The sequence below is a fragment of the Pelodiscus sinensis genome, chromosome 6 (assembly GCF_052426305.1).
Source record: "Pelodiscus sinensis isolate ZL-2025 chromosome 6, ASM5242630v1, whole genome shotgun sequence".
NCBI lineage: Eukaryota > Metazoa > Chordata > Testudines > Trionychidae > Pelodiscus > Pelodiscus sinensis.
In genome coordinates, this window is record NC_143057.1 from 880,805 (window position 1) to 903,354 (window position 22,550).

At 49.8% G+C, this 22,550-nt stretch overlaps 1 protein-coding gene across 9 annotated transcripts in view; it reads left to right on the forward strand.

The window, feature by feature from the left end:
• SPINK4 (serine peptidase inhibitor Kazal type 4) overlaps positions 1-19,536 on the forward strand; it is a 112,891-nt gene extending 93,355 nt beyond the window's left edge. For 2 of the 9 annotated variants that reach the window (XM_089779132.1, XM_089779138.1), the window contains exons 1-6: positions 1,251-9,384; positions 9,874-9,986; positions 16,267-16,367; positions 16,911-17,057; positions 18,561-18,670; positions 19,145-19,536. In XM_089779132.1, the coding sequence (XP_089635258.1) occupies positions 4,804-5,883 (1,080 nt within the window). In that variant the 5' untranslated portion in view covers positions 1,251-4,803 and the 3' untranslated portion in view covers positions 5,884-9,384; positions 9,874-9,986; positions 16,267-16,367; ... (1 more) ...; positions 18,561-18,670; positions 19,145-19,536. The other 7 variants (XM_089779140.1, XM_089779139.1, XM_089779134.1 and 4 more) reach the window with 7 other exon arrangements.
• The last annotated feature ends 3,014 nt before the right edge of the window (positions 19,537-22,550 follow it).

Consider the following 22,550-nt stretch of genomic DNA (forward strand, 5'->3'; position numbering starts at 1 on the left):
ATCAAGAAGTGGAGCCCTGGACCCTTCCCCCAAGGAGCCATGGGCTGGGCCAGCCAGCATCCCTCACTCCTGGAGGAGATATGGGCTGTGACCAGGCAGTGGAGCTACCAGCTGGGGCCAACCACTGGAACTCCCCTTCCCCAAAGAGCTGCTGGCTGGGACAGCCAGCACGGCCCCAGCCCCGTGCCCGAGAAACCACCGGCCAGGGTCGGATAGCACAGTCCTGCCCTCCCCAGAGGAGCTGCCAGCCAGGCTGGGCTGGGCCGGACCGGGCTGGGCAGCACGAGCCTTCCTGGAGGAGCTTCCAGCTGAGCAGTGTGGCCCACGGTACCCAAGGAAACCAAAGTCACTGAAGCAGTGCCACCCTCGCCACTGCAGGCAGCCAAGGTGAGTACCCCCCACATCTCCTAGCCCCTGCCCTGACTCCTGCGTACACACACCCCCCACATCTCCATGCCTTGATTCATGCACCCCCCTCCCCCCACATTCCCAGCCCCCTGCTCTGAAGGACCCAAGCAATGCCTGGTAAACCTTCTAGTATGTATATTATCGATGCATATGAGATTGTGTATCTCGGGACTTATCAGGAAGGTGAAAGCACAATTGGAATTGCAACTTGCAAGGGATGTGAAGGATAACAAGAAAAGTTTTCTACAGGCATGGTAGCAAGAAGAAGGTGATCAGAGAGGGTGTGGGGCCCTTACTGGATGAGGGCAGTAACCTAGTGACAGATGATGTGCAGAAAGCTGAAGTACTTAATGCTTTCCTTGACTCTGTCTTCACGGACAAGGTCAGCTCCCAGACTAATGCGCTAAGTGACGCAATATGGGACGAAGATGGACAGCCCGTGGTGGGTAAAGAACAGGTTAGGAACTATTTAGAAAAGCTAAATGTACATAAATCCATGGGTCCAGAGTTAATGCATCCGAGGGTGCTGAGGGAGTTGGCAAATGTCATTGAGGAGCCTTTGGCCATTATCTTTGAAAAGTCTTGGAGATCGGGCGAGCTCCAGGATGACTGGAAAAAGATAAATGTTGTGCCCATCTTTCAGAAAGGGAAGAAGGACGATCCCGGGAACTACAGACCAGTCAGTCTTACCTCAGTCCCTGGAAAAATCATGGAGGGGATCCTCAAGGAATCCATTTTGAGGCACTTGGAAGAAGGGAAAGGTGATCAGGAATAGTCAGCAAGGATTTATGAAGGGCAAGTCGTGCCTGACCAATCTGATTAGCTTCTATGCTGAGGTAACTGGCTCGGTGGACATGGGAAAGTCAGTGGATGTTATATACCTTGACTTTAGCAAGGCTTTTGATACGGTCTCCCACAATATTCTTGCCAGCAAGTTACGGGAACATGGATTGGATAAATGGACGGTAAGATGGATAGAAAGCTGGCTGGAAGGTTGGGCCCAGTGGGTAGTGATCAATGGCTTGATATCAGGATGGCGGTTGGTTTCTAGTGGAGTGCCCCAAGGTTCAGTTCTGCGACTGGTTTTGATCAGCGTCTTTATTAATGACCTGGATGAGGGGATGGATTGCACCCTCAGCAAGTTTGCAGATCACACTAAGCTAGGGGGAGAGGTAGATATGCTGGAAGGCAGGGATAGAGTCCAGAGTGACTTAGATAAATTGGAGGATTGGGCCACAAGAAATCTGCTGAGGTTCAACAAGGACAAGTGTAGAGTCCTGCACTTGGGACGGAAGAATCCCAAGCATTGTTACAGGCTGGGAATCAACTGGATAAGTAGCAGTTCTGTAGAAAAGGACCTGGGGGTTACAGTGGATGAGAAGCCGGACATGAGTCAACAGTGTGCCCTTGTAGCCAAGAAGGCTAATGGCATGTTAGGTTGCATTAAGAGGAGCATTGCTAGTCGATCCAGAGATGTGATTATTCCTCTTTACTCAGCTCTGGTGAGGCCACAGCTGGAGTATTGTGTCCAGTTCTGGGCCCCCAACTACAGGAAGGATGTGGACGCATTGGAGAGGGTCCAGCGGAGGGCAACCAAAATGATTAGGGGGCTGGAGCATATGACCTACGAGGAGAGGCTGAGGAAATTGGGTCTATGTAGTCTGCAGAAGAGAAGAGTCGGGGGATTTGATAGCAGCCTTCAACTTCCTGAAGGGAGGTTCAAAAGAGAATGGAGAAAGGCTGTTCTCGGCAGTGACGGATGGCAGAACAAGGAACAATGGTCTCAAGTTGCAGTGGGAGAGGTCCAGGTTGGATATTAGGAAAAACTATTTCACTAGGAGGTTGGTGAAGTGCTGGGATGGGTTCCCTAGGGAAGTAGTGGAGTCTCCATCCCTAGAGTTGTTTAAGTCTCGGCTTGACAAAGCCCTGGCTGGGTTGATTAAATTGGGATTGGTCCTGCCTTGAGCAGGGGGCTGGACTTGACGGCCTTCTAAGGTCTCTTCCAGCTCTGTGATTCTATGACTATAATTGCAATTTGCTGTAAGCTAGGGTATCAGCCAGATATTAGTTCTCCAATAACCAGAGCAAGGAGAGTAGCCAGCTCCCAGGTGGGGAGCAGCTCTCATCAGCCATTGTCCAACAACGGAGCTACAATTCATTGACTCACCTCAATGAGGCGACACCCGCAGAACTATTTAACCTTGGTCGGAAACTCAGCAATGTCCCCACTTGAGCTTCTCAAGCGCATGGCATCAAGGGTACAAAACCAAACCCATGGGCCACACTGTGTCTTTCTCCTGCCCCACCATGCTGCAAACAGCAAGGACACTGCAATGGAAGGTGGATCTACACCAGCCATTGTAAACCTGAGCGGGTTTACCAGACACTTCAGGCAAGGAATGATAAATAGTAACACGTGTTTACTGACTACAAAAGACAAATTTTAAGGGACAGCTAAGTGATAGGCAATAAGTTAGAGTAGTTACCCAAAGAAAAGAAGACAGACGCATGCTGTATAAACTCTCAACCCTGTTAAACTGGGCAACATCTAGATTAAGTTGTTTTTCTCACCCCTCTGGATACTGCAGTCCTTAATGTCCAGGTTTGTCCCTTAAAACTGTGGCCAGTCTTCTCTGTGTGAGTCTTCAGTCTTCTCTGTGCTTGTGGCTTGTAGTATCCATGGGGGCAGCAGAAAGGGTCCAGGGGCCCTCGCGTTTGGTTTTCTACCCTCAGTTCCATGTGCTTGGAGAACACAAGTCCAGGCATCTGTGGGAGCACTGCTGAGTTTCCCAGCAAGGATGAGCAATTCCCCTGCTCTGGCCTCATGCAGGGGAGCCATTAAATTGTAGGTGCCTTGCTGGACAATAAACAGGACTATGTAGCACTTTAAAGACTAACAAGATGGTTTATTAGGTGATGAGCTTTCGTGGGCCAGACCCACTTCCTCAGATCAAATAGTGGAAGAAAACTGTCACAACCATATATACCAAAGGATACAATTAAACAAATGAACACATATGAAAAGGACAAATCAAATTTCAGAACAGAAGGGGGATGGGGGGGAAGGTAAATGTCTGTGAGCTAATGATATTAGAGGTGATATTTGGGGAAGCTATATTTGTAATGGGTAAGATAATTAGAGTCTTTATTCAAACTTAGGTGTAAAGTGTCAAAGTTAAGCATGAATGGATAATTCAGAGGATTCTCTTTCAAGTGAAGTCTTAAAAGGCCTTTGAATCAAGATACAGGTAATCAAGTTGTTGAGACAATGTCCTTTCTGGTTGAAATGGCAAGAAACTGTTTTTTCTTTGTGATCCTGTCTAATATCTGTTTTGTGGGCATTGATCCTTTGGCAAAGTGTCTGAGACGTTTGTCCAATGTACATAGCAGATGGACACTTTCGGCACATGATAGCATAAATTATATTTCTGGATGCGCAGGAATGTGTGTTCTTGAACTTATAACTCACTTGGTTAGGTCCAATAATGGTATCAGCAGAATGAATATGTGGACAAAGCTGGCAACGGGGTTTGTTGCAAGGGAAGGTACCAGGGTTGGTATTAGTGTGGTATGTCCTGTGGTTGTTGGTAAGAATCTTCTTGAGGTTAGGTGGTTGTCTATAGGACAATGGCTGTTTGACGTGCACACCCCCTCCCCTGGCTGTTGTCTTTAGAGAGCTGATATCTGGCTGATTCCCCAACTTACACTCTGGTTTAGTGACAGTCATACAACACAATCTGAAACCTTCATAGGCACTAAACAGGTTCAGCCAATCATAACCTTTTCCCTGATACCCCGCATGCTTTACATACAACATCACAATGCACAGATGGGGAAGGGTGGGGGAGGTTTACAGGTGTTTCCCCAAAGCACAGACTGTCACAGAGGGAAGCAGCGTTCTGGAGCTATGGGCAATTCTTGGCACAGTTCCATTGCTGGGGTTTTCTCCAGTCTTATCCTGGGTACACCAATTACAGCCACTAGTTAATGCCAGCTGAGGTGGTATTTTCTGTGGCTGGTCTACACTGTAGACTTGTATTGGTACATCGACATGGCTCAGAGGTGTGATGAATGCCCATTTTGAGCACAATGTAGTTATACTGATCTAACTTCTGGTGTAGACAGTGCTATGTCAGCGGGAGAGTTTTTTTGTGAAAATGCTACCTGTGGGGTAGGCAGCTTTTTCCATCAATGTAGGTACTCCATCTTCATGAAAGGCAATAGCTGTATCAGCTACCATAACCTCTGGTAAATGGTTCCAGTGATTAATTACTCCCTGTTAACTCCCAAACTATAGTGGCGCCTCTCTAGGGGTCTCCACAGCTGACCCTATGGGAGTTGCTAGGGGAAAGTTTCTGATGCTTGTGTACATGGCACACGTACACCTGAATTGGGATGGACGTGAACAACACATCTCAAAGAACAAAGCTTTGTAAAATAACATGGACTGGCAGGATGCAATGGAGAAACCCAGCAAAGGCCAATGCAATTTCCCCCAGCAGACTGTACAGCAAACGCGCTGTGTTACTGCTGGACCATCACGCTAGCCTGTGTTCTGTCTACCAGCGGACACGAGAAAATCTGCTGGAAACTTTCAGAGACAATGGGTGTAGAATTTTAGGACTAGCTGGATTTTTGGGTTTGGGACTTTCCTGCCAGCCCCTGAGGAGCTTGCAGTCTCAGGCAGACAAGCAAACTGTTCCTCTTCCTCTAACTCTCACCCAATTTAGGGATCTTTTTATACAGGTCAAGGACATTCACTGTAGTGTTGTGGCGGAAGGGGAGGTTAACCCTTCCCAAACAGGATACAGTGCCCAGCCTTATGGTACTGTGCCATACTACTCCTTTGGAAAGCTGACATCGACAGGGCACCAAGACTGCAGCCCTGCCTATGCTCTGCTCCAAAGCCCTGCTCCTGCTCAGCCCCATGGCCCCATCAGCACTGCTCCTCTCACCTCCCCTGCTCCATCTCAACCACCGAGGACACCCCTGCCCTGTGGCTGCTTCAGGGAAGAAGCCAAAGAGCCATGTAGGGGGGTGTCAGCCCACCGACCCTCAGGGCTCTGTGCGTGTGTGTGTGGGGGGGGGGGGACGCCCCTCACCTCTGGGACTGGTGCCTGTATTACTCTGGCCTCCAACTGGGGGCCATGCCCAGCATGGGAAACCCAATGGCCCAGCCGGGTGCTGCCTCTCTGGGGCTGCCCACCGAACTTCCCCTTTAGTCCTGCCGGGGCAGCACCCCGGGACCCCGAAGAGCGGTTGCTACATCGCAGCCCACACGCAAGTCCCAAACCCCATCCCTTCACCAGTGATCCTTATAAGTCTTACAGTGTAGTCTCTCCACCCACCCAGTCCCGGTCGGATCAGTCTCGGATTCCACGCCACCACAGCTACTCGCACCACTTTCACAGCCGCCGGTGCGTGGTAGGGGGACCCGGGCCCAGCCTCACTCCGGGTTCCGGCCCAGGGCCCTGAGGACTGGGTGGCAAAGCCCTGTCCGCTTGGTGGGGAGTTTCCCGTTTTGCACCAACCCCCCGGGCTCCTCCCTAGGCCACTTCCTACCCGCCAGTCGCAGGTTCTCCCCCGCCTTACCTCTTACAGACTCGCCTGACCTTCCGCCACCTGAAGTGTCTCAGGCTCACTGGTCTTGTGGTGCCCTCTCTGAGAGGGGATCCTCTCCACCGGCTCCTCCCCTGCTTCCTGCTCCTCCACCTTCCCCCCGGCCGAGGGTGGCCTGTTTTTGAACTCCCCGCCGCAAGCACAGGGCGGGGTTGCGCTCGGGATGTCGGCCCGTCACTTCCGGCCCCGCCATCTGCCCCCATCTGGGCGCTCTCTCCCTGCCATTGGTGGCAGCCTGGGTGCATGTGCTGCAAGGCTGCCTCCGGAGGTGGGGCGTTATCGCCTCCAGCTCGACGGGTGCGCAGGGCTCAGCTAAGGCCCTGGCGCATCCGGCGTGAGTGTGGGGCGCTGCTGCCTCGTCACAGGTGGACTTGAAGAGTTCAAAGAGACACAAAAGGCAGACACGGGACAAAGAGGCATGAGCAGAAGAAATAGGGGAACTCCCCAGGAGGCAAAGAGGAGAGTGTGACAGGCAAGGGGACTTGGGGATTTGTGGGAGGGTGTGAAGAGCTGTAGGTGGGGAGCTTGGTGGAGCAGGCAAAGAGGTGCAGGGGGATAGACAGGCTCCCGGGGATGCGCCACGCACAGGGGCTGTGCAGGTGGCCACACACACTGCAGGGCCTATGCGGATGGGCTCCAGGGGATGCACCATGCCCCGGGGCAGTGGGAGATGCTCATGGGGGACAGAGTGCACAGGGGCCATGTGGGCAGGCTGAGTGGGCTGTACCCTGCCTTGTACACTGTGGGTGCAGGGTTGTTCTTAGCTGGTCAGGCTTCTGTATCAGCTGTTGACTGAGTGCAGAGTGTACTTCCCAGAGAGATACACAGCAGATGTGCACCCTGCAAGCTCCTCTGATGCATGGCCAGGTATAGCTGAGAAAGGGAGCTAAGCTCTTGTGCACAGCGCCACCTCGTGGCTAGAGAGTATCATACAGATTAGCATTCCTTCACTTCACCCCCTTACCAATGTTGTATCTGGGTATCTTTGTTGATCAGTAGGAAGCAGCCTGCAGCCCTGTCTGCTTTGCACCCTAGGTCACTCTGCCTCTGGCTTTTAAAGCCTCTTCTCTAGATCAGTCCTACCCCCTTGTTAACCATGGGGGGGGATTCACAAGGCTGAGTGAGGCTAATCAAGGGAACAATCAAACACTCCCAGACACCCAGTCCCAACTGACACAGTAACTAAAATCACCTGAAACTGAAAAAAATGCAGTCAAGCAAACTCACTCCCCCCAAAGCTAGTACACTCACCTTGTCTGTTCAGCGGTGGGATCTCTTCACTCCCTCTCAAACTCCCCTGTCTAAAGCCCTCCCTCTGCCCCCCTCCTCCCAGCGATGCATGCTACAAACAGCTGATTGCAATGGGTGAGAGGCCCTGGTGGGAACAGTTGATTAGTGGGGCCACCAGTGAGTGCTCTTGTGCATTTCAAAGCGGAAATCCCCTGCAGTCCCCGGGCTCCATACTTTGAAATTCCACACGGAGCTTGGGTCAACTGGGGACTCCCCAGCTCACCCCGGGCTCCATGCAAACGCCACGCTTTGAAGTACCCCTCCCCGCCTCTATCATTTGCTTATTGGATAGTTGACTAGTCACCTAGTCCTTAACATCCTTAGTCTCATGATCACATTCTGGGGGTGCAATCCAGACTAGTGAGGGGTTGTGTCCAGTGTTTCCTCTAATTCTTTCTACCCATGTGCGGGATGAATTTTGTTAGATGCATCAATATGCAGGTGTCTCTCCCCAGTGGTGAAAAACCTAGCTATTATACATATCTTTTAAGTCATTACCATTGGGCCCCTTCAGCCAGGACAAGTTAGGCATTGTCGAACTCATGGAATAAATGTAAATGTAAGGGAGAAATAAAAATCATGAAATGCACAGACCAGTGAAAAACCCTAAAATAACAGAACTTGGACAGAATAAATGTGCAGGGAATGTACGTGCAATGCAGGAAGGAACAATACCAATAATACAGATTTGCAGGGGGCTTGGTGCTGGCAGTAGATATCAGTCCCCCTCCTCACACGCTGCATTTACCAGCGCCGGCAGGAAAGTGAATATGAAAAACAGCGTGTTTGTGTGAGTGCGTGAAGACACACATGGTGTGTTGTAGAGTAGATTAATTTAAATCACAATTTAATCACACAAAAAAATCACTGATTTAAATCAAGTCACCAAAAAGCTAAAACTGACTGTGCTTGCAGTGCACTTAATTTTGGAGGTACTCCCATTGAACTCACGGGCTTCTCTATTTTTGAGGAAACAAGCACAGAATGGGGTTCCCTTGGGAAAGCTGAGTTATTCTGAAGTAAACTAGGGAACAGACTTATGGCGTCCCCACAATGTTCTAAAATCAGGGGCATATGTTAGGTAATATAAAATAAGAAAATGACACTTAGTGGCAACTGGCAACTCTGGATTTCTCTTCCTGCAACTTTCTGCACTGTATACTTGGGTGATAGCTTCTAAACCTAGTTAACCAATTAAACAAGCCATAAGGTTTAGTTCAGCTAAACTTTTTTTTCTATCAACATCCAACACAGCAAAGGCACAGAGAGAGGCTTGAAGAATGATGCATTGCAAAGTGAACTATTTCAGCTACAAACCAGTTGATTCATGCAGCCATATCCACATCTTCATCCACATCATTTTCTCCCAATAAGCAGTTTTCCTTGTTCTTTTTCATTCTTGCAGCTAGGCCCAGCAACATCTTCTCTCCCTGCCTACACTAGGGATGTAAATGGTTAACAAGTAAGCATCATCCTTACTGGCACTCCCCTGCAGCCCTTACCCCGTTCTTTCTCCTCCCCAACCCAGCTTCTGAAGGCAGGCTTGATTAGATCTAGCTCTGTCTGAGGCAGCAATGTATTCCTCTGCTGCAGTGACTGCTCCCCACCACTGGGCATGCTACCGGCCCTGCCCTGTGGCATCAGTGAGCAAAGCACTGAGCAGGTGAGAGATAATATGGGTGGGGCATGACAATGATCAAAACAGCCTCAGTGCTTAGTTTCTAGTCTCTCCCTTTGAATTTACTGCGCCTAAGATTGAAATTTGATTGGACCCGGTTGGAACTTGTAACCAAACGGTTAATTTTTGTGTGTGACTTGAAACAGGACTGATCAGCAGGCAGGGAAGCCGGTGCAACAGCTGGGTTTGAGCTCTCACGCTGCTCCAAAGTGTGGCTTGCTTTCCCCTTGGGTGCTCTGTAGCCCGGTGCCTGGCCTCGTGCTCCATGAGCAAGACCAACTGGCCCATTACCTAGCTGTCCCTGGCTTCCTCTGCCTCCTGCTCTTGGGTTTGATTGGCTCCCTTCCTTTTCAGGGGCAGGGCGTCAGGAAGGAGGTGCTGCAAGAGTGGTAAGTAGGATCCTGCTGTTGTCTTCTGTTTTGTTCATGTACAGAACCAATGCTCTGAGCAGGGTAATTGGGAGGGGGAGAGCACAGGGGCTCACTGTAACGTGGGCTGTGGGGAAAACAAGAGCTGTGAGCGTTGCCAGCCCTGCGTGAACAGAGGACCCATCCCATGAGCATGGGCAGAGCTGAAAGCACAAGAAGATGCAAGGGGGGTCAAGGAAGGAGGAGGACTCTTGTCCAGGCTGCCCCATCGATTCAGTTCATACAGCCCCCCCGCATCATTCATACTTCCCACTGCAGACACAGGCTATGCTGTCCATTTCCCAGACCCCCTGCCTGAGCTCAGGCACTCAGCCATAGCAGGGAAACCGCATGGGCATGGGGAATAATTCAGCCTAGCACAGGGAGGTTGTCACCAGCACAGGGGTTCTCCATTTGCTGTAACGCTGTGACGGGAGGAATTTGATCACTGTTTGGCTTCTGCCTTTCCAGCCAACATGTGAGCACATTGCCTTGGCACCAGCCTGCCCCTTGCTGCACAGGCCTGTCTGCGGGACTGATGGAAACACCTATAGCAACGAGTGCCTGCTCTGTATCATGCGAAGGTAAGGGCAAGCCCTGCTATTGCTCACGCATGGATGATCACACACATAGTGTTTTGCCTTAGGCTGACAGAGCGGGGCCGGGCAGGGTTCACAGGCTGTCCCAGCCTAACCTAAAGGCCAGGGGTGAGACCCACGTGTTATGCTTAAACGAAGCACACCAGATCTTTTATAGGGGAAAAGGCAGCATCTACACACACCCACACCCACACCCACACCCACACACACACACACACACACACACACCCCCCCCCCGATGTCATAGTTACCTGGATCAGCCAGAGTGATCACAGAGGGGGAGCTGAACTCTGTCGGCTGCGTGATCATAGTGGCAGGACGAATCCAAAGTTCCATGGCAAAGCACCCTGCTTTTATAATCCTTTCCTCTGTGGATTTTGCCGTGTCAGTCTGTGACTGGTTACTATTATTTTTTGATGTTGACATTCCAGACATCTCCAAGAAGCTCATCCTGTAATCAGTTGTCTTTTGGGGGTGCTCGCTCCACTTTAGACTTGTCAATCTGCCAATCTGATCAATTCTTGACTATAGGTACGCACTGATATTTCCTCTGATGCCAATATGTCTCTTCGCCGTCTGTCTTTCACAGGATGTCTTCACCCACATTGCCTCCTCCTTTCTTGGCAATCTGGGTCTAACGGTGGCCTTCATGCCTTTTATATTTATGCTGATACATTTCTCATTCACACAAACAAGTCTTTTTCACAGAATCCTTCAAAGGTAAACAGCAGTGTTTTATTTTAAGCAAAAGCAAAACAATTCACATCAAAGGCCTAGGCCTTCAATATTTCTAATCTCATTAACATAGACACAATACCAAAACTCTGTCTCTTTACTTACTAAGCTTACTAAACTTTAACACAAAGAAATATATATTTCACTAAAGGGCTTAGCTTAATAAAATATTAAATGTGATAATATATTACCTTACATTGCTAATCCTAAAATACAAATATTAAAAGAATAACTCTTTCAGTCCAACACGGCCAATGTTCACTCTAATCTTTTCCATCCTTTTGTGGAGTAAATGAGCACCAAAGCATGTGCGAATGTGCATCACCAGTAGAAACACAGTGGCTGTGGGAGCTCTGCTAATCAGCTGGGCAGCATTTGGATCTCTCCGGAGCAGCCGCATGAGTGCACAGCTTACAGGGAACACTGCCCCTGTTCCCCAGTCATCAGGCCTTTCTAGCGCATGGGCAGTTTCATCTCGTAGAGTGTGACTCAGATGATAACCCCACGTGAGAACCCCTGTCTAGGCACTTCGAAACTAGTGGGGCTACTCTTTCCCCCTCCTGCGCTGCCCTGAGGGTGAATTGCTCCCGCCTCTCTCAGGCTACGTCTAAACTACACCCCTCTGTTGGCAGAGGGATGCAAAGGAAGCACTTTGAAAGTGCAAATGAAGCGGGGATTTAAATATCCCATGCTTCATTTGCATAATCGCATCATGGCGCTGTTTCAAACAAGCGCCATTTCGAAACTGAAACCGCAGTTTAGACGCGTTTTCTCTGACAATGCGGTGCCTTTTCGAAAGATCCTTTTTGAGGAGTACAGGCTCTTTCGAAAAGGAGTACAGGATCTTTTGAAAAGGTGTACCCCATTGACGGAAAAAACGTGTCTAAACTGCAGTTTCAGTTTGGAAATGGCACTTGTTTGAAACAGCGCCATGACACAATTATGTAAATGAAACACTTACCTAAACTGCTGACCCAGAGCAGCAGTGAAGGGATAAATCACTTCACTTTCTGCAGGTAATGGGAGCATCAGCTGTGAATCTGGACCACAGCATTTCCTTGGGCTCCTCCTGGGCAATGCAGCTGGTGCGCTGCCCCTCATTCCAGGCCAGGCCTAGAGTCAGTTCTAGCTCCTCCTGAGTACAGTAGTTTTGTAGCCCATGACAGTGTTGCTTCCTCACATGTGCATCATTAACAGTGCAACGCTCTGCCACTGTGAGTGAATCCAGGGCTCTTGCTACATCCTTCCAGATCTTCTTGGCTGGGCGCTAGAAAATCAAAATGGTCCCAGGATGAGACCTCCAACCTGGCCCCAAGTGACATTGTACTTTTCTGACAGAATGGAGGGTTTTCCCTGAAGCCAGATTTTTAAACAAATTAGCAAACTGCACGTGCTCCCTTGCACCTGGATTGTCCTGTGCAGTTCCCAGTCCGATGCCTAGTCAGTTACACATTTGCACACATGCACCTGTGCTGTCTGGCAGTGGCTATTCACCAAGAGCCAGGAAAATACTGTTTTCTGAAATGGTCAGAGCACAGTGAGTCATTGGCCTGTGTCAGACCTAGATCACAGAGCTGTCAGCTCTGGAGATCAGTGCAGTTTCTTTGTATTCCCTAAGCCAATATTTTTCTATGACTCCGCTGGGCCAATTTAGCCCTGGTTTACATCCCATGGAAACCAAGAGCAAACAGACTTGGCTTCAATTTGAAAAGGATGTCTGCAATCTGCTGCATTTTATATAATTAGATGCACAAAAGCACCATTGTATGCTTAATTTGCACATTAAATTAGCATGCTTAAGTCTTCAGATTGGATAACTGTGCATACAAATAACCAGTTATGCATAGAACTGATTAGTATTCTAATTCTGTACACAGTTTAGATATGTAATAATGCTCACATTGTGTATGGCAAATTGAACACCCTTTTTAGGAAATCAATTCTTTTTCTATTTGCTAGATGGAAATCCTAAATGTCTCCCCAGGAATATTTGCTAAAACTCTTTTCTTGTTTTATGGTATTCTAGGAGAACAGGGCAAGATATCCAGATTGTGAAGGATGAAATGTGTTAATATTTGGAGCCTGCCGGGATACCATGTGAACCATAGGAAAGCTCTGTAATTGATACTGTGCTCTAAGTAGATTTAAAAAATGCAAATAATGATCCTTTTTCAGCTTGTTATGCTGAATAATAAAATTAGCAGGTGAAGCATTCACAAGAAGCATTTTCACTAGAGACATTTAATGTTATGTATTGAGGAAGACATACATGAGCTCCACAACAAGAGCAACTGAAGGAAGTTCCTGTCTCAGATTGATGGTGTAAATCTCTTACCCAGCACATGAATTATTTTCTGCTCTTGGTCTGTTGCTAAGAGGAGCTAGTGGAGAATACCGAAGACGTTGAGATCCAAGCATGGCGAGCACTATGGAAGTGCCCGTTCTTGTTACATGGAATGCATTGTAGTTCTGCAGTGTGTGGAAGATAGAGGCATGATGGTAGTAACAGTGTGAAAGGAGATAATAGACTTTTCTCCTTTCAATAAGGGCCGCCCCCTATTAGTGCAAATTATATATAGCAACAACAGTACTTTGTGCATAATACAAAAGATCTCAAACTGCTGTACAAACAACAGTTGACCCTTACGCCATTCCTGAAGAACAGTTATCACCATTTGCCAGCTAGCACAAGGAGAAGGTGATTGACAAGCTGCAGGTAGCACAGCACGTCAGGAAGAGCCAGGAACAGAGCCCACAAACCCCTGTTCTCGGCTCAACGCAAAAGGGAATACAGCATTCCCAAAGTGAAACAAAACTCTTACTGCAGCTCGTGCACTGAGATGTTCCCGCTTGCTGCTGAGAAGTTGCAGAGACATTTACAGTAAGCATGGGCCCCAGCAGCACATTTCAGCTTGAGCTGAATGCCCCTGGCTGTTGTGGGTTTGACTGCAGCCTGCCAGTAACTGACCACCACTCAGAGTGGAGAAGTGGGCTGTGCCCACAAAAGCACATGATCCCAGCTACGTGTTTTGTTGGTCTATAAAGTGCTGCAGGACTATTTGCTGTTTTTAAGTTTTGCTCAGAGTGAAAACACTCTCGCTCATTCTCTCCTGTACTTATGGGGCTTACCCCGCTGTCTGCATCACTCTCCTGCTGACACACAGGCCGCAGTCTCGGCACAGCATGCAATCAACCTATGCTACAAGGCTGCAGGGTCACTGTGTGGCGGTCCCTGCACCTGAGGCCTGACCCAGAGCACCTGCCTTGAAACCAGTGGGGAGGCTCCAGTTGCCTGCCATTGGGTTTGCAGCGCCAGGGCCACAGGCCGAAGACAGCAACAGGGCACTGGCCTGTTGTTTATGGTCTGTACTTGAGTGCTGAGAAGCCCTGCTGCCGGAGCAGCGCAGGCTGCACAAAGAGGTCTGCCGAAGAGCTGACTATAGGAATGAGACGAGCCAACAGCTGCCTCCAGCCAGCCCAATGGGGAGCATAAGGAGACAGCAGTGACCAGTAGGACGGGCCATGGTCTCAGCACAGCCACAAGCAGCCTAGGGCTGCTCAGGCCAGATCTCATGCTGCCCCATCAAAGCTCCCTGCTGCAAACTATGGGTTAGGTTCCTGGGGAACAAAGCACGAGCAGAGACTCTGACCCCTCCGCTGGCTCCCGGCCTGCAAGGGACTGTGCCAACCACAAGCAAAGGGGGCAGTGATGATTGCACTTGCACACTGGCAGGAAGACCCCCACCTTGCATCTGCTGGCAGAGCCCCATGGCTGGGGGGTTGGAACTACAGTTAGGGAGAAGGGGGAATGTCTTCCCACAGGCTCCAGGTCTGCTGGGCCAAGGCGGGGTAGGGACTCCTGCTCACCTTGACTCCCTGTGTGGGGAACAATGGCTGCCCCAGTTGAGGAGCGGGGTGGAAATCAGGCCCCTAGCCCCTAGAGAAACTGAGGTTAGGCCCCCCTGAGTCTCTGTCCCCTGAGTTCTGGAGTGCTGGGGCGGAGAAAGGAACTGGGCCATGGGGGAGGGCTGAAGAAGCACCCTGGCCTGATAAAAGCCGTGCATGGCTGAGTGCTGCTTCACAGGGAGGCAGCTCTGCCTTTGCTCTCCATTTGGGCTGAAGGCTGGCTGCTGCGAACACACCTGGGGTGGGGAGAGGGCAGGGACACTAGGTGGGATGGGAAGGCTCAGGTCTCAGGGTTATCCCCAAAGGTTCTGGGGTATGAAGGGGCATATAAGAGTGCCCGCCCCTTGGCTGGCTAGAGAGAAATGACGGGACGGTTGTTGGGGCACGCTGACGGGTTGATGTCTGTGTGCTGGCTCACGAGCAGAACGCTGGTTTTACACACAGTTGAGATATGAGGTAAGGGCAGAAACGCCATGCAGGGACTAGGCCTGGTCTGGCCCAGCACCTAGCTACACCCATTTCTGTAGGGAGGCGCTGAGGCACTCGTGGCTCTTTGCTGCCATTCCCAGGACACACCTCACAGCGTGACATAAGTTTCAGTAGCTTTGGCTTTCAGTGTATTCGGGGAGGTGTGTTAATGGGGAGTATATGGAACAAGAGGAGGCGGGAGACATGGCTGGTGGAACCCTTGGGAAGTGCTAAGAGATCATCTGAACCAATGTGAAGGAGTAACGGTCAGTGACTGGGGGAGGCGGATGCAAATGTCACGCCTCCAGGGAGCCAAGAATGCAGCTTTCCAATGCTTTGCCCAAGGACAAGCCCTTTGTGTGCTGAGCTCCTTGTCCATGAAGCCAGCGCTGTGGCCCAGGCGGCATAAAGAAGCAAGGGAAGGTTACTCAGCAGTGCAGTAACTGGAGTTCTTAGAGAAGGTTGTTCCCACGGGTGCTCTACTTCAGGTGTGTCAGCGCCGCTGCGCCTCCAGTCAGAGATTTGTAACAGCAGTGCCCATGGCCAGCCATGCATGGGAAGTGCAGGAGTGTGTTCTGAAGAGGATACTGCGCATGCGCAGCTGGCTGCCTCCTCAGTTCCTCTCTGACCCAGACGTATTCAGGTCTGAAGCAGAGGGGAGGAGGGTGGGTGATGGGAGCATTCACGTGGACAACCATCTCGAAGAATGCCAGTTGCTGCACATGTGAGTAACCTTCCCTTCTTCTTCGAAGAGTGTCCACGTGGGTGCTCAACCTTTAGGTGATTACACAGCAGTATTCGTAGTAGGAGGCGGGAGCTTCGAAAGCTGAGCTTGTGAAGCCGAGAGTATTGTGTGGCTAGATGTTCTCTCTGACTTGGCAAATGTATGTATCACATAATGTTGCGAGAAGGTATGTGTTGACGCCCATGTGGCGGCCCTGCAGATGTGTTCTGTGGGCACACCCTGTAGGAATGCCCTTGTAGACTGAGACCGCATGCTGGGTAGGGGCGCTCTCTGCGTTAGGGTATATGCTAGTTTTATGCAATTAGAAACCCATTTGGAAAGTCTTTGCTTTGATATAGGTAATCCCTGCAATCTTTCCATAGATGAAATGAACAACCAAGGAGTTTTGCGAAAGGGCTTTGTCTATTGCAGGTAGAAGGTGAGTGCCCTGCAGACATCCAGGGTATGAAAAGCCACTCCCTTGTTGTCCTCATGTTGACGTGCTGTGCTACCTGGCTTCAGGAAGAAGATGGGTAAGTATATGGGTTCATTGCAATGGAATGAGATGAGTACTTTTGGGAGGAATTTGGGATGAGTCCACAGAATCACATTATCCTTGTGAAATATTGTGTATGGGGGATCCACCATTAGGGCTGCCATTTCACCAATTCGTCTGGCAGACGTGATCGCTACGAGGAAGGCCACCTTCATTGATAAGTGTAGTAGAGAGCAAGTGGCTAGAGGCTCAAAAGGTTTACCCATAAGGACTTTTAGTACTAGATTCAGGTCCCATACCGGAATTGGGTCCTTGCGTGAAGGAAATATGTCGTGGAGGCCCCATATAAAACATTTGACAGAAGGGTGCGTAAAGATCGAGTATTCTTGTATGGGGTTGTGGAGAGCAGAGATGGAAGCAAGATGCACCATTATGGAACTCAGGGATAGGCCTGTGTTGTGCAGTTCTAATAGGTATTGTAGGATTGTGATATTCCCGTGTGGGCAAGTTCATAGGTATGGGTTGCGCACCAGGCCGTGAACCATCTCCATTTTTTAGTATATGTCTTTCTTGTTTGTAGGTCTTCTGGAATTTGTGGGGATGAGCTGCACTGAGTTCGGGAAGGTCTTTTCCCTGGTGTTCTGGAGGGACACGCCTGGAGGTGTAACTTGTGGATGGCTGGATGGGAAAATCTGACCATTTCGCTGCATGAGGAGAGATGAGACTGGTAGGAACTGATGTGGCGGCTAGTCGGTCATCTGTGAGGGGTACAGGTATCACGTCTCTCTGGGCCAGTTGGGTGCTACTAGGATTACTCTGGCCCTGTTCTGTCTGATCTTGAGGATCACCTGTTATATCAGGGGAAATGGTAGAAGTACATATGCCTGGGGTCGCCTTCCATTGTATACTGAAGGCATCTCCCAGGGAGCGGGGGCCTATGCCCACTCTGAAGCAGTATTGTGGGCAGCGAGCATTTGTGTGTGTAGCGAATAGGTCCACTGTTGGGAACCCCACTTTTTGAAGAGGTGAGTGAGCACTGATTGGATTATCTCCCACTTGTGGTTCTGTGGGAATTGTTTGCTTAGGTTGTCTGCTAGTATGTTGTCTTTGCCTGGGAGGTAAGTTGCAATCAGGTGTATGTTGCATGGGATACACCATACCCAGAGGCAAATAGCCCCCTGGCATAGTTGGTCTGAGCGTGCCCCTTCCTGCCCATTGATGGCGACATTGTCTGTTAGGATTTGCATTGTGCTGTTCTGAATCAGGAGAAGAAAATGCCTGCAAGAATTTTTTACCATGGTTCTCGCAAGTTTATGTAGTATTTGGTCTCGTTGTGGGTCCATTGTCCCTGTACAACCTTGTGATGCGGGTATGCCCCCAACCCAAAAGCATGGCATCTGTCATGATTGTTGCTGATGGTGGATTGCGTTGGAAAGGGATGCCTATGCATATGTTGTCATGTAGGGTCCACCACGTGTGAGAGGATTTTATCTTGTTCGGCAGGGTGAGATATTTGTTCCAGGGATGAATACGTGGCCGGTAGGTTGTGCGTAGCCAAGCTTGTAATGGTCCCATATGTAGTTGAGCATTGGCTGCTGCCATTTGCCCCAGTATTTGTAGGCATAGTCACGCCATTATGAGCGGGCTGGTCTGTGCTGTTGCTTTCTTGGTTGTGACCCATCTGTGGTGTGATAAAGGAGGCTCTGGTCTTTGTGCAGTTTAAATGTGCCCCTATACATTTTAGGGTTTGAGTTGAGATCAAGGTACACTTTGCTGTGTTTATCTGGAGCCCGAGTGTGTTGAAGAGGGTTCTGATTATTGAGACCGCCTATTGTGTGTTCTGTTGTGTAGGGCCCATTGCTAGACAGTTGTCCAGGCAGTGCTTTTTTTGTGACGGTACTGCTCGGTACGCAGTACAGGCACCTTCAGTCAGAGCTCAACAACTTTTCCCCTGGAGTACCGGCACCATTTTTTTTTTAACAAAAAAAAAACCACTTTGTCCAGGCATGGAAATATCGTGATGCGCCTTTTCCACAAGTGTGCTGCTACTAGTGCTAGTACCTTTGAGAATACTCGTGGGGCTGTTGAGAGTCTGAATGGTATCACCCTGTACTGGAAGTGTCTGTCCTTTATTGTAAAACAGAAGAATGTCCTGTGTGATGGGTGTATTGATATATGGAAATAAGCATCCTGGAGGTTGAGGGTAGACAACTATGCTTCTTTTTTCTAGGCAGGTACAACGGTGGCCAGAGTAACCTTCTTGAAGCGTTGGTATCTAACAAAATGGTTGCACCTGCAGAGGTCCAAAAAATGGGTCTCCAGCAGCCCGACTTCTTGGTGGTGAGGAAATAGTGGGAGTAAAAACCTTTGCTCCTGTTTTGCTGTGGTACCTCTTTTATGGCGCCTGGCCTTAGGCAATGTTCCGCCTCTTGCATGAGCAAGTTCTTGTGAGAGGGGTCCCTGAAGAGGGAGGCAAGGGGGGTGGGACAACTAAAAATGGGATGTAGTAGCCAGTTCTCACAATTTCCAGAACCCAGTTGTCAGTGGTGATGGCACACCAGGCTAGATAAAAGTTGGCTAGTCTATTGTACTGTAGATGGTTCAGATTGCTGCCTAGGAAATTTCAGGGTTGTCAGACCCTCAACCAGGACTTCAAAACTGTTGCCTGGATGTTGATAGTTATTGAGTGGAGAACTGATCGAAGGCCTGTCTACGCCTGTTTTGGCATAGTCGGCGTCTGTTGTCATATTGTCGTTGTTGGTTGAATGATGTATCTTTGGTGGAATGATCTGTTTTATTTTCTTTTTGTAACAGGTACCTGAATGCCTGAGTCTTGAGTATGGCCCTGGAATCCTTCACGTTATGCAGAGAAGTGTTTGTGGACTCAGGAAAGAGCTTTGTACCTTGAACAGGAGGTCTTCTACAACGGACTGGACCTCTCAGAAAGCCCAAAAGCTGAAGCCAAGATGCTCACCTCATTACCACAGCTGAGGCCAGGGATCTGGCTGCTGTGTCCGCTGAGTCCAACGTGGCCTGTAGGGCTGTACAGGATATTAGTATGCCCTCCTTAATGTTTGATTTAAACTCTTCTCTTTTCTTGTCTGGGAGGGACAGAATGCAAGATGTTAGTTGACTGAAAATATGATGTGTATATTTTGCTAGTAAAACAACGTAGTTGGCTTCTGATCTGGAGGCTTGCTGATGGATATGCCTGTTTCCTCACTGCATCCAGCCTCTTTCAATCCCTGTCGCAGGGAATTGTATGTATAACTTTTGGCTTCCCTCTTTGATTCACTGCTTCTACTACAAGGGAGTTTGGTGTCAGGTGGGAAAACAGGAATTCTGCTCCCTTTGGAACGACACAGTACTTTCTGTCTGCTGGTTTGGATGCTGGTGGAATTGTGGCTGTTGTGTGCCATATATTCTTGGAAGGATCCATGAGCGCCTCATTCATGGGGAAGGCCACTTTTGCATGGAGAGACGTGTGCAGGATGTTTGTAAGCTTGTGTTGCATCAGCAGCATATCTCACAAGGAAATCTCTAAGGTGTCTGCCATTCTCCTGAAAAACTCCTGGAACGATTTAAAATCATCCCTTGTGGTTGATGGTATCGTCAAGAGGTGTGGATGAAGGATGTGTGAGTGGAGAAGAGGGTGATCTCTGTTTGTCCCCAGTAATATCCATATCCTGTTCCTCTGCATCCCAGCTGTATTGCTCTATGGACTGCATGGGACCGTGGTGCTGGAGATGGCTGTTGTAGTTGATAAGCCGCCTAAGGGTCCCAGTATGGTCAGTTAGGTATAATAGGTGGAGGGACCCACTGTGGGAGCTGCCTTTGTTGAATTTGTTTTTGAGACTTAGGGAAGGAGTGTTGCGATAAGTGTGGAGGTCACCTTGTCCTCATCGTCACTAAATACTAGGACAGCTGAACTGGCTGGAGTAGCTGAGAAAGTACACCTTGAGGTGTTCAGGGTACTGTCGGTGCCAAACAGAAGCATCCCCAGTACCTCCGCTGCTGTTGTGAAGTGCAGTAGCAGCGGGAGAGTGGATGGTAGTGGAGGGAAGAGGCGTGTGGAGTGTGCAGCGGCGTTAATTGGAACGTCAGCTGCTTTGAATGTGAGATTGGCGCCAAGTGCTTTGGTGGTGCCGCCTCAGATAAAATGCTCGTGCTCGGTGCCGCTTGAGAGCATTGTTTCTTTCGAGCCGTGATGGTGCCATGGGTATTTTAATTGGTGCCGACGAGGAGGCTTTGCACTTTGCCTCTGTCAATGTCTTATCTGAGGCATAGTGATAGAAATGTAGCCGTGTTAGTCTGGTGTAGCTGAAACAAAATACAGGACTATGAAGCACTTTAAAGTGCTACATAGTCCTGTATTTTGTTTTGTCTGAGGCATGTTCTGTGTGCTTGGGGGTCTCGGCTTTTTTCCTCCCAAGTCCCGCTGGCATGCGGCTTGTCTGACCCCTTTTGAGCTGGGTGTTGGGGCGGGGGAGGGTGCAGTGTTTTTGTGGACAAAACACTTCCCAGGGGAGAGTCAGTCCCTGAGGAAGAATAGACCTTTTCTTAGGGTTACTATTTTCCCCGGTTTTAGGGTTCAACCTGGTGGGAGCCACTCTCTCCGATCCCGTCCAAAGTGATTTCTGTCTGGGAGGGGTAGACTGCATGGGGTCAGAAGCTGACCGAGCCTTTTTCTCCAGCTGGAGCATTTTCAGTTGTAGTTCTCTCGAACTTCTGGATTGGGGTGTCCGCTTCTGTGGCATGTCGTTCCCCAAGACAGCGAACACACTGTTCATGCCCGAGTGAAACTGAAATGGATAGCCTGCAGCCCAGCCACCTTTTGAAGCTGGGCAAACCTGGCATGTCCTAGAGAGCTGGCAGTTTGCACAGAACTGGTATGCCCCTTTAAGCGCTTGTCCACTGAGGCGCGCTCTCTCTCTTTTTAAACTATCCCTAAAATCGAAGTACAGGCAGTCCCCGGGTTACATGGATCCGACTTACATCAGATCCCTACTTACAAACGGGGTGAGGCAACGCTGCACTAGCTGCTTCCCCCCAGCAGACCAGGGAGACGCAAAGTTAGCGCGCGCCCCCCGCCCCCAGCAGACCAGGGAGACGCGGAGCGGCTTCTCTCAGCAGACAACTCAGCTTGAGAATAAAGGACTGAGGGAAGTGAGGTGTGGGAGAATAAAACTGAGCTCTGGAGAAATGTTTGGCTAGAGTTTCCCCTACAATATGTACCAGTTCCGACTTACATACAAATTCAACTTAAGAACAAACCTACAGTCCCTATCTTGTATGTAACCCCGGGACTGTCTGTATGAACTTGAAAAGAGTTTCTGAGGTAAAACTGTCTATAGCTAGGTAAGTATGTAACTAGTCAATGAGGTAAAGGGAGTCTGCTGATCTGCAACCGAAGCTGGCGGTGGTTGAGAAGGAACCGAGGAGGTGGCTGGCTGCGCCTGTGCGTAGCCCCTTCAGAACACACACTGGCTCTCCGTGTGCGTGGCTGGCCATGGCCACTGCTGTCACAAATCTCCGATTGCAGGTGCAGTGATGCTGATGCACCAAAAGGTGGAGCACCCATGGGAAAGACCCCTTGAAGAACTTGCAGAGCCATGGGAGGGAGTGCGTATTCTAAGCCAAGGGGCTTACCCCTGGGTGGGGTTTGTAGCCTGTTCTCTGGCCAGTGCCCTGGCTGCACTGGAATGGCTCTCAGCTCAGTAGCAGGCGTGTAGGTTCTTTTATTGCTGAAACGCACTTGCTCAGGTAGAGCTGTGTGCCCTGGCACTGTGACAGTTATGCTGAAGAAGGCTGGCCATAGGCAGCCATCTGCCTTTCTGGTCACTCGCAGGGAAGGCAGAGAAAGGAGGGAGACACAGCGTGACGGCAGAGAAGCCTGGTGCCTAGCGTGGTGCCCTTGTTGGACTGTGCCCTTGTTGCACACTCTGAGCTGGCAAAAGGCACCATGCCAGTGTCTTCCCCACACATATACACCCAGTGTCCACCTCTTGACCCCTACTCCATGCCTAGTCCTGGCCCCATAGCAATAGCACAGCCTCCATCCATACCCTTGCTGGACTCACTCCTGGAGAAATTGCTCCTGCGTTTGGAGAGACACCGCTACTCAAAGGCTCAGGGGTGGAGGGTTTATTGCTTGGGTTTGCAATGTCATCCACTGATGTTTTGCAGAGTCAAAGCTTGTTTATCGTGCTTCAGCAGGCTG